This window comes from Carlito syrichta, unplaced genomic scaffold (genome assembly GCF_000164805.1).
Source record: "Carlito syrichta isolate Samal-C Ts95f unplaced genomic scaffold, Tarsius_syrichta-2.0.1 Scaffold314793, whole genome shotgun sequence".
NCBI classification, from domain to species: Eukaryota; Metazoa; Chordata; class Mammalia; order Primates; family Tarsiidae; genus Carlito; species Carlito syrichta.
In genome coordinates, this window is record NW_007258889.1 from 24,515 (window position 1) to 37,754 (window position 13,240).

Consider the following 13,240-nt stretch of genomic DNA (forward strand, 5'->3'; position numbering starts at 1 on the left):
GGCAGTCAGCTCCACATGTCTGCCTGTCACAGGACTCTCAGTGTATGCTGCAGAGCTGAGGACAGGACTCAGGCTTCCCAAGTGCGACTCCAGTGGCCTTTCTGCTGCCTCCCCCTTGGTGGCCACCTTGCTGCCAAGACTCAAGTCTCCCCAGTGTCCTGGCCTCCCAGCACATAGACATGCCTGACACACTTCCAGATAATCCCATCTCCGAATGCTGCTTTCCTTGAACTAGACCCCATCATGCCCCCTTGTGCCATCCTTGGGAATGGGGAGTTCCCCAAAAGCTGGGGAGCTTCAACTGGGTACAGCTCGGGTATCTCCAGGTCGTGAACTTCCCTGTTCCTCCTGTGTATCCCAGCCATGCAGTCTTCACTGACTCATCTCTCTACCTGCTCAGGTATGAAGCGGCCCCTGAGCCCATCCCCCCCGGCTGAAAAGGAGCCCCCCATTCCTGGAGCTGCTGAGTGTGCCCCTCGGCCCCCAGAACCACCTAAGCCCAAGCGGGAAAGGAAGCGGCCGTCGTACACGCTCTGTGACGTCTGTAACATCCAGCTGAACTCCGCGGCCCAGGCCCAGGTGCACTGCGGGGGGCGGGCTCACCAGAGGCGGCTTCGGCAGCTCAGCCTGGGGAGGACCCCCTCGGGGCCAGGTCAGTGTGGAGAGCACTGCTCCCCAGGGAAGGGGCTCTGGGTCCATGGCCTTTTGAGTCTGGGGCGTCCTTGGTGGGGCCTTAGGGTCTGAGGTGCCCCCAATGTCATTGGGTTCAGCTTTGCATCTGGACGAGGGTCCAGATCCTCTGGGATGTCCCAGGATACGCGGGTCGTCAGGCCTCCTCTGGAAGTCTTTGGTTCTGGGGGCTCCCCCTCTGGGGTCTCTTGGGATCAGGATCCTAAGCAGCATTCCTCCAGTCCGGAGCCCCTGGACAAGACAGTCTTTGAGACAGGCCTCTCTTTGGGGCGCCTGCCCTGATCTCTGGCCTCTGAAGGCCAGCATCAGCAGGGTCACAGCTCTCCCACGGAGGGATGGGGAGGCTCCTCTTCCTTGGGCCGCTGGACTCCCGGCCAGGATTTCTGCTTCTCCCTCACTGGGGTGACTTTGCAGAGGTTTGTCTTTGAGCACTGGAGGGGCAGCTGGCTGCAAGGCAGATTTCTGGGGGAAATGGGTGAATGCCTCATTGAGGGTGATGCTAGCTGACAGACACATGGCGGCCACAGGGAAAACAGGAACAGCTCGGGCTGCCGGCTGGCAGGGGAAACAGACTCACTCGCAGGCCTAGTGTAGGGAGGTGGGATGGGCGGGACAGCCTTGGTTCCTGGGGGGCCGCTGGACACCTACCCTGCAGCCCAGCTTGGTGGCTTTGCCAGGGGCTACGCTTCACCCTCTGGGGGGCTGCTTGTGCTTTTGGAGACATTCATGGGGCACCCAGTGTGTCCGCACAACCCAGGCTTCCTAACCGTGCAAAGGGTTGGAGACAAATGAACCAGGCTCCCGGCTCTGCACTCGCCCCAAGAGTAAATCTGTCTTTTGGGCTGAGGCAGATGTGTAAAGAGCAGCTGTCGTGGGTGCCACAGGGACAAGCCCCAGGGCACAAAGGCAAAAAGGCCGCTCTACCTGGGGGGTACCAGGAAAGGCCTCCTGAAGGAGGGGGCTGAGCCTTGGAGCATGGCAGAGGGGAGAAGGAACATTCCAGGCAGGGGTCCCAGCATCAGCAAAGGCCTCGGGATCTCTGGTGGTGGGGAGCCAAGCATTTAGGGCTGGACACTGAGGAGTGACTCTGAGCAAGAGAATATCTGACTGGTGGATGTTTCTAGGGCTTGTGTAAGTGTGTGTGTCTGGGTTCAAAAGTCACTCATTAATTCGTCAGATATTTATGGACAACCTATTAGGTACAAGTCGCTGTTTGGGGCATTCACGCTTTTATTTACTTATTTATTTTGAGTCGGAGTCTCACTCTGTTGCCCAGACTGGAGTGCAGTGGCCACTCCCGGCCACTGCAGCCTCAACCTGCTGGGTTCTGGTGATCCTTCCGCCTCAGCCTTCCGAGTAGCCGGAATTACAGGCATGCGCTACCATGCCCGGCTGATTTTTTGTAGAGATGAGGTCTCGCCAAGTTGCCCAGGATGGTCTCGAACCCGCGGGCTCAGGCAGTTCACTCACCTCAGCCACCCAAAGTGTAGGATTACAGGCTGAGCCACCGAGCCCAACTGGATTCACGCTTTTAAAAGGTGTCATATCAGCTGGGCACAGTGGCTCTCGCCTATAATCGCAGCACTTTGGGAGGCAGAGGCAAGAGGATTGCCTGAGTTCAGGGGTTTGAGACCAGCCTGGGCAACTTGACGAGACTTTGTCTCTCCAATAAATCAAAAAATTAGCCAGGTGTGGTGGTATGTGCTTGTAATCCCAGCTACTTAGAAGGCTGAGGCCTGAGGCCAGCAGGTCGAGGCTGTGGTGGCCATGAGTGTGCCACTGTACTCCAGCCTGGGCAACAGAGTGAGACTCCTACTCCAAAAAAAAAAAAAAAAATAGCTGGGTGTGGTGGCACATGTTTATAGTCCCAGCTACTCAGGAGGCTGAGGCAGAAGGATCACCTGAGCCCAGCAGTCTACCTGCAGTAGCCATGATCATGCCACTGTACTCCACCCTGGGCAACAGAGTCAGACCCCAACTCAAAAAAAAAAAAGGCGTCACATCTGCCTGTAGGAAAGAGCTGGCAAAATAACTCCACATGCAGGCAAGTTTGTTCCAGGGTAGTAACAGGCTTCCTAAAGGTGGGTGCAGGTGCTTCAAGATGGCAGAGGAGGGAGAGGCAGACTGACATGAGAGTTGGGGACGCTTCAGAGAAGTGACAGTGAAGGTGGGTGCTGGAGATGGAAAAGGAAAGCTGCCAGAGCAAATGCACCAAGGCCTGAACACCCAGGGCTGTCCAGGAGCCGGGGCAGTGTGCTGGGCTTGGGGACGGGAAGAGGCAAGGGAGGCGATAAGCAGGAGACCTTGTGTGGTCTTGCTACCAGGCTGGGCTGTGGCTTTTGTTCCAAAGGTGATGAGCATCACTGGAGCGATTAGAGCAGAGATGGTTAGTGGTTGGTTTGTGAGTAGGGGTCCCACTGGGTCACCCAGACTGGAGTGCAGTGGCACGATCACAGCTCACTGGAGCCCCGACCTCCTGGGCTCAGGCAATCCTCTCATCACATCCTCCCAAGTAGCTGGAAAAACAGGCACATGCCACCACGCCCAGCTAATTTTTTTTTTTTTTTTTTTGTAGAAATTAGGTCTCACTATGTTGCCCAGGCTGGTCAGGAGTAGTTAGTATTTTTAGGCATCTCTGGCAAAAGGCAAGGAGGGGTGAGACTTGGGGGTACATGACAAGGAAGTGGGGGGTAGAATGGAGAGATTCTGGAGCCTTCTTGGTAGCAGAATGGCCAATCCTTGGTGACTGGTGGGATGTGGGTCTGCTGGGGAGGAACGTGCCCAGGTGACCCTGGGTCAGGCAGTACCCCAAGGGCAGCTCAGGGGTCAGGAAAGGGGTACCGGGAGGGAGGCAGGACAGGCCTGTGCTGGGTGGGGAAGGTCAGTCCTGAGGCCCGACATCGTCTGGTCCTCATTCCCTGTAATAGCCTCTTCAGGCCTTATTTCCTGGGCAGTAGACCCAGTGGCAAAAGCCCCTCCCTCCCCCATCCCACCACACCAAGGTGGAGAGAACAAGGGGGGAGGGGCTGAAGAGAAAAGACAACAGTGCAGAACAACCCTGGCCAGAGATAGGCTGCCCGGGAGGATGGGGACCCCCCTTTACCTGGCCTCCCTCTTCCCACAGTCCCCACCATCTTAGGGGTCACCAGGAGACACAAAGCATGGTATTCCAGTTCAAATTGTTAAATCAGACCTGTGAAGTCAATTTTCTGTCATCATCTGTGATCCACCGTCTCTCCCTCCTCCTGGTACCTGCCCGTCCAGTGTGGGATGCTGGGATGCCACTGGGTGGTACCTGGTGCCTGCCTCTGGGCACTCACAGTCTGGAGGGGGAGGCAGACATGGAATAGACCATGCTAAGAGGAGTGTCCAGCACTGTGGAAGCAGGGGGAGTGACCGAGATGCCCACGGCAATCACGAAGGCCCTTAGATTTTTGGGAACCGTGGAATTCTGGGGCTCCATCTGGAGAAACTGCTCCCCCCACTGGACTGTAACTCTGGGCCTATACTGGGTCACGACACCCACATCCACCTCCTCCCTGACTTTCTCATGTCTCCTTGGCTCTCTGAGAGCTGGGGGTAGAGAGCCAGCTCCAGCAAGAAGATGCTAGGTGGCCGGACCCAGTGGCTCATGCTTGTAATCCCAACACTTTGGGAGGCCAAGGTGGGAGGGTCACTTGAGGCCATGAATTTGAGGCTAACCTGAGCAACATAGCAAGACCCTATCTCTACAAAATAAAAACTCAGCCAGGTGTAGTAGCTCATGCCTAAAGTCCCACTCACTTGGTAGGCTGAGGTGGGAGGATTGCCTGAGCCTGAGTTCAAGACCAGCCTGGGCAATATCATGAGACCTAGTCTCTACAAAACAAAAAACAAAAACTGGCCATTGCCTCTGCTAAGCTATGGTTTGACCATGTGCTCTTTGAGCTGTGTCCGCCATGTTTTCTTAGCTTTGGCCCCCTCCCCTACCTTGGGGAGGTGAATCTTCTCTCTCTCTTTCTACTTCTTCTCTAATTTGCTTTCTAAATAAACTATATTTTTCAATCTAAAAAAAAACCCACAAAACTCAGCCAGGTGTGGTGGCATGTGCCTACGGTCCCAGCTACTTGGGAGGCTGAGGCAGGAGGATCACTTGAGTCTAGGAGTTTGAGATCAGCCTGGGAAACATAGTGAGACCTCATTCCTACAAAACAAAAAACAAGCTGGGAATGGTGGCTCATGCCTATAAATCCCAGCACTTTGGAAGGCAGAGGCAAGAAGATTGCCTGAGCTCAGGGGTTCCAGACAGCCTGGGCAACTTGGCAAGACCTCATCTCTACAATAAATAAAAAAATTAGCCAGGTGTGGTGGCTCGTGCCTGTGGTTCCAGCTACTTGAAAGGCTGAGGCCAAAGGATCATCTGAGAGCCCTGCAGGTCGAGGCTGCAGTGGCCATGAACTTGCCACTACACTCTAGCCTGGGCAACAGAGTGATACTTCAACTCAAAAAAAAAAAAAAAATGGAAGGCTGAGGCAGAAGGCTACAGTGGCTGGGAGCGGCCACTGTACTCCAGTCTGGGTGACAGAGTGAGACTCCAACTCAAAAAAAAAAAAAGCCAAAAGCAACTCAGCCAGGTGTGGTGGTGTGCTACTGTCATCCCAACTACTGAGGTGGAGGTGGGAGGATCACTTGAGGCCAGGAGATTGAGTCTGCAGTGAGCTATGACTGTACCATTACACTCTAGCCTGGGCGATGGAGTGAGACCACGTCTCAAAATAAAAGAAGATGCTAGCAAGGGGAAGCATGTCAGGGCCATCATCATCCTGTCCTCTTCCAGCTTGGCACGAGGTGGACACGAGGCCAGTGTGCCCCTCTCACCAGAGCAGAGCCCTCAGTGCGTGGCTGTCTGGAGCCCCCTTGGGAAGATGGAGGGAGCACCTATTCTAGGGTGGCTTAGGCTGAGCATGAGACTTCCCAGACACTCACCGTCTGAGGCTCCTTGCCACACTGAGATACCACGGCTCAGGCCTATGGCAGCCAGGAGGGGCTTGTGTTCCCTGGGAGCTGTCACTTTGATTAGGGGCCTGTGGGACTGGAGGCTCCCGCAGTGACAGGCGGCCACAGCAGTGAGGCAGAGATCCTCTCTGCTTATGTCCCCGAGGTTGTCTGTGGGAGGGAGACGTGGAGGCCCCTCCGCCTCAGCCTCTGCGCCAGTGCCTGGGTCAGATGCCCCTTCCTAGCTGCATCGGCTCCCTGAATTCTCACTCGCAGCCCTGAGTGAGCCTGGAACCCCTTGGAGGGAACAGGATAGGGAAAGTGCAGGTGCCCACACTCTCATGCCTCCCCACAACCCTCCCCCTTACCTGCCCTGAGGAGTCTCCCACACAGGAGGCCCTTTCATCCTTCAGGAATGTGTCCTGAACTCAATGACCCCTTTTTTTTTTAAGAGACAAGGTCTTGCTCTGTCACCCAGGCTGGAGTGCAGTGGTGCAACTGTAGCTCACTACAGCCTCAACCTCCTAGGCTCAAGCAATCCTCCTGCCTCAGCCTCCTGAGTAGCTGGGACTACAGGCATGTGCTACCTTGCCTGGCTAATTAAAAGCTTTTTTAAAAAATAGAGATGGGGTCCAGCTGTGTTGCCCAGGCTGGTCTTAAACTTGAAGTCTTGAGTGTTCCTCCCACCTTGGCTTCCCAAAGTGCTGGGTTTGCAGGTGTGAGCCACTGCAACCAGGCTCAATGACCCTATTGGCTACCCCCTCAACATACACACACACTCCTAATCAATTGTGGGTGGTTCTCCAACAACTGCAGACAGATGTTTACTGGCACAACCCTCCTATCTACCTGTGTGGATGCTGGGCTGGCACAGGGCATTGGGGACAGCTGGGCAGGGAGCCGTGACCCACTCCAGCCTCATGGTAGGCATCTGCCTAGGAGCTGAACTGTCCACAGGGCACTTGGGCATGCAGCGTGATGTCCCCTCCTCACCCAGCCAACCCAGGCATAGACGATGAGTCGGTCCTTACTATACAGACTGGCATAATGGGACTCAGAGAAGTTAAGTTACATGCCCAAGGCCACACAGCTGGCTTCAGATCCCAGCTTCATGACTCTAAGTCCTATCTCACCCCCACATCCTTGCCAATGCCCTGCTGGGGAGAGAGGGCAGCATATATTATTAGGAAAGACTGGGCTGGGTGCCGTGGCTCATGCCTGGAATCCCAGCACTTGGGGAAGCAGAGATGAGAGGACTGCCTGAGTCCAGGGCATCCAAACCAGCCTGGGCAACTTGGTGAGACCTTGTCTCTACAATAAATCAAAAAAATTAGCCGGGTGTGGTAGTGTATGCCTGAGGATCCAGCTACTTGGAAGGCTGAGGCGGAAGGATCACCTGAGCACAGCAGGTTGAGGCTCCGGTGGCTATCAGGCCATAATGGCTTGAGAGTGGGAAGAAGGGACAAGATGACTCCATGGGTACTGGGACACGGGGCCACTCCTCTGCCCCATGCCTGTGTGTGCTCAGTTGAAAACCAGGGAAATGCCAATCATCTCCCGCCCTCCAGCCTGGCTGGTGGAGATTAGGGGGGCTTCCTGAAACCAGCTTGTCCCAACCCAGCCATCTAATTCAGAGTGGACCTGCCAAGACACCAGAGGGGAGGGGAGGGGATTTCGGAAATTACTCAAGGTCTGGCTTTCTAGCTGGGTGCAGTAGCTCATACCTGTAATCCCAGCACTTTGGGAGGCAGAAGCGAGAGGATTGCCTGAGCCCAGGGGTTCCAGACCAGCCTGGGCAACTTGGTGAGAACCAGTTTCTAAAATATATTTTGAAAAAATATTCCAGCTACTTGGAAGGCTGAGGCCAGAGGAATCGCTTGAGCCCAGCAGGTCGAGGCTGCGGAGGCCATGAGCATGCCACTGCACGCCAGCCTGGGCCACAGTGAGACTCTGACTCAAAAAAAAAAATCTGGCTTTCTGAAATGGCTGGAGGAACCTTGGTTGGGGAGTGCAAGGTAGACATGAGAGGGACAAGAAAGCAGAGATGAAGTGAGACTACAATGGGTTTCAGGGCCCAGAGGGCAGCAGCTGCACCAGGTGTCCCTGTGCCTCTCAGCGGGAGAGAGAGGTGGGCAGAGCTGGCAGGTGGGGGCTGCCCTGCTCTGTGCGCTCAGACCTCCTTGGCTCCTGTTCAAATCTGTCCCTCCGTTGTCACATCTCCAAGTTTTTGCTGGCAGAAGCCTCTGGCTACATTTTGGAGTCACAGATCAAAGACCTTGAGCTCAGGTCACGCCTGAGTCAATGGCGTAATGAGCTCCTCACCCCCCTACTCCCTGCGGATGGATTAATTTCAGTCCCTTCAGGAGGCCCCGGAAGCCTCCGGGCTGTCCCCATCCCTCCGCATCTCCCTGGGTTGCTGGTTCCTTCTCACTCACCCCCTCCCGCACCCATGCCCAGGCCTTTGGGTGCGTGTTTCAAAGAAACTGGGCTCCCCCAAGGCCATGGAGTTCTTGCAGTCTCACCAGTGCCTCCCGCTGCTGCTGTCCTCTGGTGGCAGGTGACAGAAGTGTCCCACACTCTCCTGGGAGGTCACCTCTCCCAGGTGTGACCCTTTCTGTCAGCACCCTCCTCCCCCCGGGGACCACCAGGAAAAACAAGGCTGTCTGGGTAGAGAATGAGGGGCTTAGCTCCGATCCCTGCCCTCACAGAAGACAAAGCTTACGCCTGTGTCTCCGGGTGGGTTAATTAGCTCCGGGCTTGAGTTTCCTTCCTCTCGGCACACAAACAGCTCCTTACCCCAGAGCCCCTTCCTAACAAACCTGTTTTCAGGAGCTGCCGCTGGGGCCCCTCCCAGGCCCCCTTTGTGGTTCGGGCATTGGCTGCTCCAGAGATTACAGGTTATTGTCTGGTGGAGACAGGATGCTGGCGGGGGGCAGGGAGCAGTGCCTGACAGGGCTTGGAATGCAGACTGGATCCAGCTGTGGGCTGGCTGGCTCTCCCCCTTCTCCACCCCTCCTGGCCACCAGGTGCTCAGGTGAGCAGATCCAGCTTCTAGGGAGAGGAGGGGGAGAGAAGGACTGGACGGGGGCTGGGGTGGGAAGGGGAGGGGTGTCAGAAGGTCTAGTTGATCAGATGAACGCCCCCCACCCCGGTATTGCCCAGGTCACAGGTCCGAGGGTCCAGATCCTAGACTGAGTGGGAAGACACTTCCAGCTCCCCACTCTGTAGCCAGTGCCCTCTGATGAAGTGGTGACATCTCTCTTGGAGCCTCAGTTTCCCCTTCAGCAAAAGCAGTTAGGTATCAGGGGATAGCGAGGACAGAATGAATAAGGTGGGCAGGAGAATGGGGGCCCTGCAGCAGCAAGCCCTGGGCCAGAGAGCACCAGAACCTTCCGACAGGCAGAGAAGGGCCAGCACACCCCCTTCCCTGGAGGTCTCTACGGACAAAGTCAACCCCTCGCTTGGGTGTTAAGAGGTGCCAGACAGGGGTCCTCTGGGGTGGAGGGTGAGCAGATGCCCTTGAGGCCCTCCCCTTGAGGCCCTCCCCCTTCCTGTCCCCGTCTTCACGCTTGCCCCACTCTGCACTTCTGCCCTCCGGGAAGGACGTGCCCCGTGGTTCCAACACCTGTGGTTGGGACCTGAGGGGGGCTTCTCCTTCCCGCAAGGGGACGGGGCCCAGCAGCGTGGCTGCTTTCCAGGCAGGACAAGGAGTCCCTCCCTCGTGCCCTCCCCTCCTGTCCCTCTCATCCCGCTTCCTGCTGTCACTCTGGCTGGGTTTCATCTGCGCTCGCTCCAGCGTCAGCGGTGCCTCCAAAGGCAGAGAATGCTCTTGGGTGAGTGCAGAGGACCCTGGGGTGGGGGGAGAGAGCGGGCTGGGACGAGGGGTCCTCTCCCCAGCCCTTGCCTCTCCTGCTGCTGTTGGCCCCCAAAAGTTGTCTGCCTATCGCCAGTGGACTTTGGTGCCTTTTCCCAGGCTGGGGCAGGGAAGCCCCCCACTCTGGCTGAGAACAAAGGTGGAGGGGCGGGGACGGTTCCCTTCCCCAGCAGGTAAGCTGCACATCTGGGCAAGTGCATGTCCAGGGAGCCCGTGTCACAGGTTCCTCAGATCGGACCACACCTTCTGCCGCCTCTAAGGGGACAGGGATGGGGTGAAGTCGAGGGGCCCGGAGAGGGGGCTGTTACTGCAGCCGAGGGAGACCGAGGTCAGGGTGGGCTCCTACTCCGGAGCCAGCCACTGCCCTGGAGTCCATGCCGACACCTCCCGCTTCATCCATCATCTCCTGCTCACCCCTCTACACAGCGGGTGGAGGGAAACAGCCATCACCCTTCAAAGGGTGTTTTTGAAACACCCTTCCATGGAGGCAAGGGACTGGAGGTGCTGAGGCTGAGGGCTGAGTACCCCTTATGACTGGGCTCAGGGTCTTCCTCCTGTGTGGGGAGGGGTGTTGTCTGTGACATCCACACACCCCGAGTGCTGGATGACTGGAAGTGGGTGAGAGCTCTGGAGAATGTGGGGAGGAACCCCCTGGCCGTGGGGAGTAGGCACTCGCTGGGTCTGGCTCAGCCTCCCACATCAGTTCTCCCTCTCCCAGACTCCCAGTTTCTTCCAGAATTTTGGTTTTATCTGTGATGGACGTGGCAGTGTTATTTTGGAGATGGGTTGTGGGCATGCGTGCATCTCTGGGAGGACCCTACCCTATGCCCTGTGACTCAGAGCTGGGGGCGAGAGAGAGACCTCAGGCTCTGTGCTCCCTTGAGTCTGATGTACTTGATTTCGTAAGGGGAGTGTGTGCTCGCACCTGTCTCCATCTGTATGTGGATCTTTGTGTATACGCCTCTGGAGGGGTCTGGGTGTCTGTGTGCATTTGCCTCTCTGGGCACGTGTACACACAAATATATCTTTGTTGATGGTGCCTGTCTGTATAGGCATGCGTGGCCAGTGTGCCTGCCTTGCCTCCCAGCCAGCATGGGCATCTGTCTGTCCGTCTTGGCATGGGACCACCTCCATATGTGCGGGCATCAACATGTGTAGACAGAGCGCATGGGCTAACTGGGGAGACACCGTGCCTGCTGGCCTCAGAGTGTGTGAACCTGGGTGTGTGTGTGTATGTGTGTGTCTTTGCAGTTATGGCAAAACGGCAGGAATGTGGTCTCCAGCTTCAGTCAGACCCCTGGGGCAGCCTCTCTTCTTGGTCTGGTTTGTTCCTGTGTTTAGCCACAGTCAACACCCCCATGTCTTGAGGCAGGGTCCAGTGAAGCCCTGGATCCTGGCTGTGGACCCATGGCTAGGCTGGAGAGAGACTGTTTTGAGATACAGGTGGAAAATGCCCTCAGACCCTTTTGGAGGTACAAAACCCCTGCCGTGTGGGCTGTGCAGTGCCTTTCTGGGGCACATGTGGGGGCTGCTGCGTCTCCCTTCACATGCGTGTAGCCAGGAGCTAGGCGGCCACATGTGTGTGTGCATGTGCCATGACTCATGCCCCATCCCGGCGCCCTGGGGCTGGGGTGCACGGCGAATGTCAGAGGCAGATAGCGGGTAGCACAGGGAAGTGCTTATGAGGGGTGCTGGGGGGAGCTCCCAACAGCCACTGGCATGGCCAAAGATCAACGAGCGCCCTAGGCCTGGTGCCAGGGAGCAGTGTACCCAGTTGGGAGGGGGCCAGAGGCATTTTCTAGTGACTTTGTGCTGACTGGAAGGAGAGACTGGGTCACCGAGTGCCTCGGCGCCCCCTGAATCCACCCCTCTTTTTTTTTTTTTTTTGAGTTGGAGTCTCACTGTCACCCAGACTAGGGTGCAGTGGCCGCTCCTAGCCACCACAGCCTCGACCTGCTGAGCTCCGGCGATCCTTCCGCCTCAGCCTTCCAAGTAGCCGGAATTACAGGCATGCGCTACCACGCCCGGGTGATTTTTGATTTATTGTAGAGATGAGGTCTCGCCAAGTTGCCCAGGCGGGTCTTGAACCCGCGGGCTCAGGCAATCCACTCACCTCAGCCTCCCAAAGGCGCGGGATTACAGGCTGAGCCACGGAGCCCGGCTTCCACCCCTCTTCAAATGGCCTCCACACCTCAGTGTTCCATTTGGTCCTCAGACCCCTTCCTGTTCTTTCCGACCCTTTCCACCTCTCTGCCCCCTCAGGTTTTAATTTCCACTTCACAGATGAGGAAACTGAGACTCCTAGCTAAGTGTCCAGCCCAAGACTTCAGAGTTAGATATAAAGGGAACTCCATCCAAGCCTCCAGATCTGGGAGGATTGGGCTCCTGCAATCTCACATTCCTCCTACAGGAAACCCACTCCCCCTTCACCTCTCAGGGTGGCCTGTGCATTGGCGAGTTCTAGAAAGGGCTCAGTGGCTCACCCTGTCATCCCAGCACTTTGGGAGGCCAGAGGATTGCCTGAGCTCAGGGGTTCCAGACCAACCTGAGCAACAAGGCAAGACCTCATCTCAAAAAATCAGCTGGGCATGGTGACGCATGCCTGTGGGCCCAGCATGTCGAGGCTGCGGTGACTGTGAGCGTGCCACTGCACTCCAGCCTGGGTGACAAAGACTCTGACTCAAAAAAAAAAAAAAAAAGATGTCACAGCATCACTCCGACCTCCTTCCCTCTTTTCCCCACTTCTGTCTACCCATGACAGTTAACTCAGTAGCCAACTCAGACTCCCCCCAGCCTCTCCACCAGGCAGGAGGTCAGAATCCCCATCATTCCCTACAGGGTCCCAAGCATGAGGTATTGTCCCCACCCCCAGCTCTACCTGGACCCTTCTGAGACTGCAGAGCACTTTCTTTTCTTTTCTTTTTTTTTTTTTTTTTGAGTTGGTATCTCATTCTGTTGCCCAGGCTGGAGTGTAGTGGCACACTCACGGCCACCCCAGCATTGACCTGCTGGGCTCAGGCAATCCTTCCACCTCAGCCTTCTAAGTAGTTGGAACTACAGGCGCATGCTACCACACCCGGTTAATTTTTTATTTATTATAGAGACGAGGTCTCGCCAAGTTGCCCAGGTGGGTCTCGAACCCATGGGCTCAGGCAATCCACTTGCCTCGGCCTCCCAAAGTGCAGGGATTACCAAGCCCAGCCTGCAGGGCACTTTCAACTTCACAGGAACCCCTGCTATGCCATCCCACAGCCTGGAATGCTTGCCCCTGGTAAAATGTCACTAGTTCTGCTGTGACCTTGACTCCCTGGGAGACATTTGGCTTACTGCCAGCTCTAGGACCCCAAAACGCTTGCTCCCCAACTCTCAGAGGCTTGGCTAGCAGGAGCCTTCACACCTGTCTGCTTCTCATGGCTGTGAGTTCCTCTGGGAACCAGGGATAGAGGTACTGAGGATCCAAATGAACCTCCTGCTTCCTGCGGTCTAACCTCAGTCTCCCCTACTGCAGCGTGCAGCGGCGTACCGAGGCAGGGTCGGGTGGGGGGGCGCGGCCAGGTGAGCCGGGGGCGCCTTCGTCCTGCTCGCGACCCTGCTGGTGTCGGCTGCTGGTGCCTCTTCGCCCCCGTTACCTACCACTAGTGGCTGCTGTTGCTCAGTGCAGCCCAAGGAGACCGCGGCCAGAGCGTCCACCGCCCAAGATGG

At 56.6% G+C, this 13,240-nt stretch overlaps 1 protein-coding gene across 1 annotated transcript in view; it reads left to right on the forward strand.

The window, feature by feature from the left end:
- Positions 1-402: 402 nt before the first annotated feature.
- Positions 403-13,240, forward strand: part of ZNF385C (zinc finger protein 385C) — a 35,095-nt gene continuing 22,257 nt past the window's right edge. Inside the window, exon 1 of the mRNA XM_008071915.1 lies at positions 403-652. Coding sequence (XP_008070106.1) covers positions 403-652 — 250 coding nt within the window. The remainder of the gene's footprint in view (positions 653-13,240) is intronic.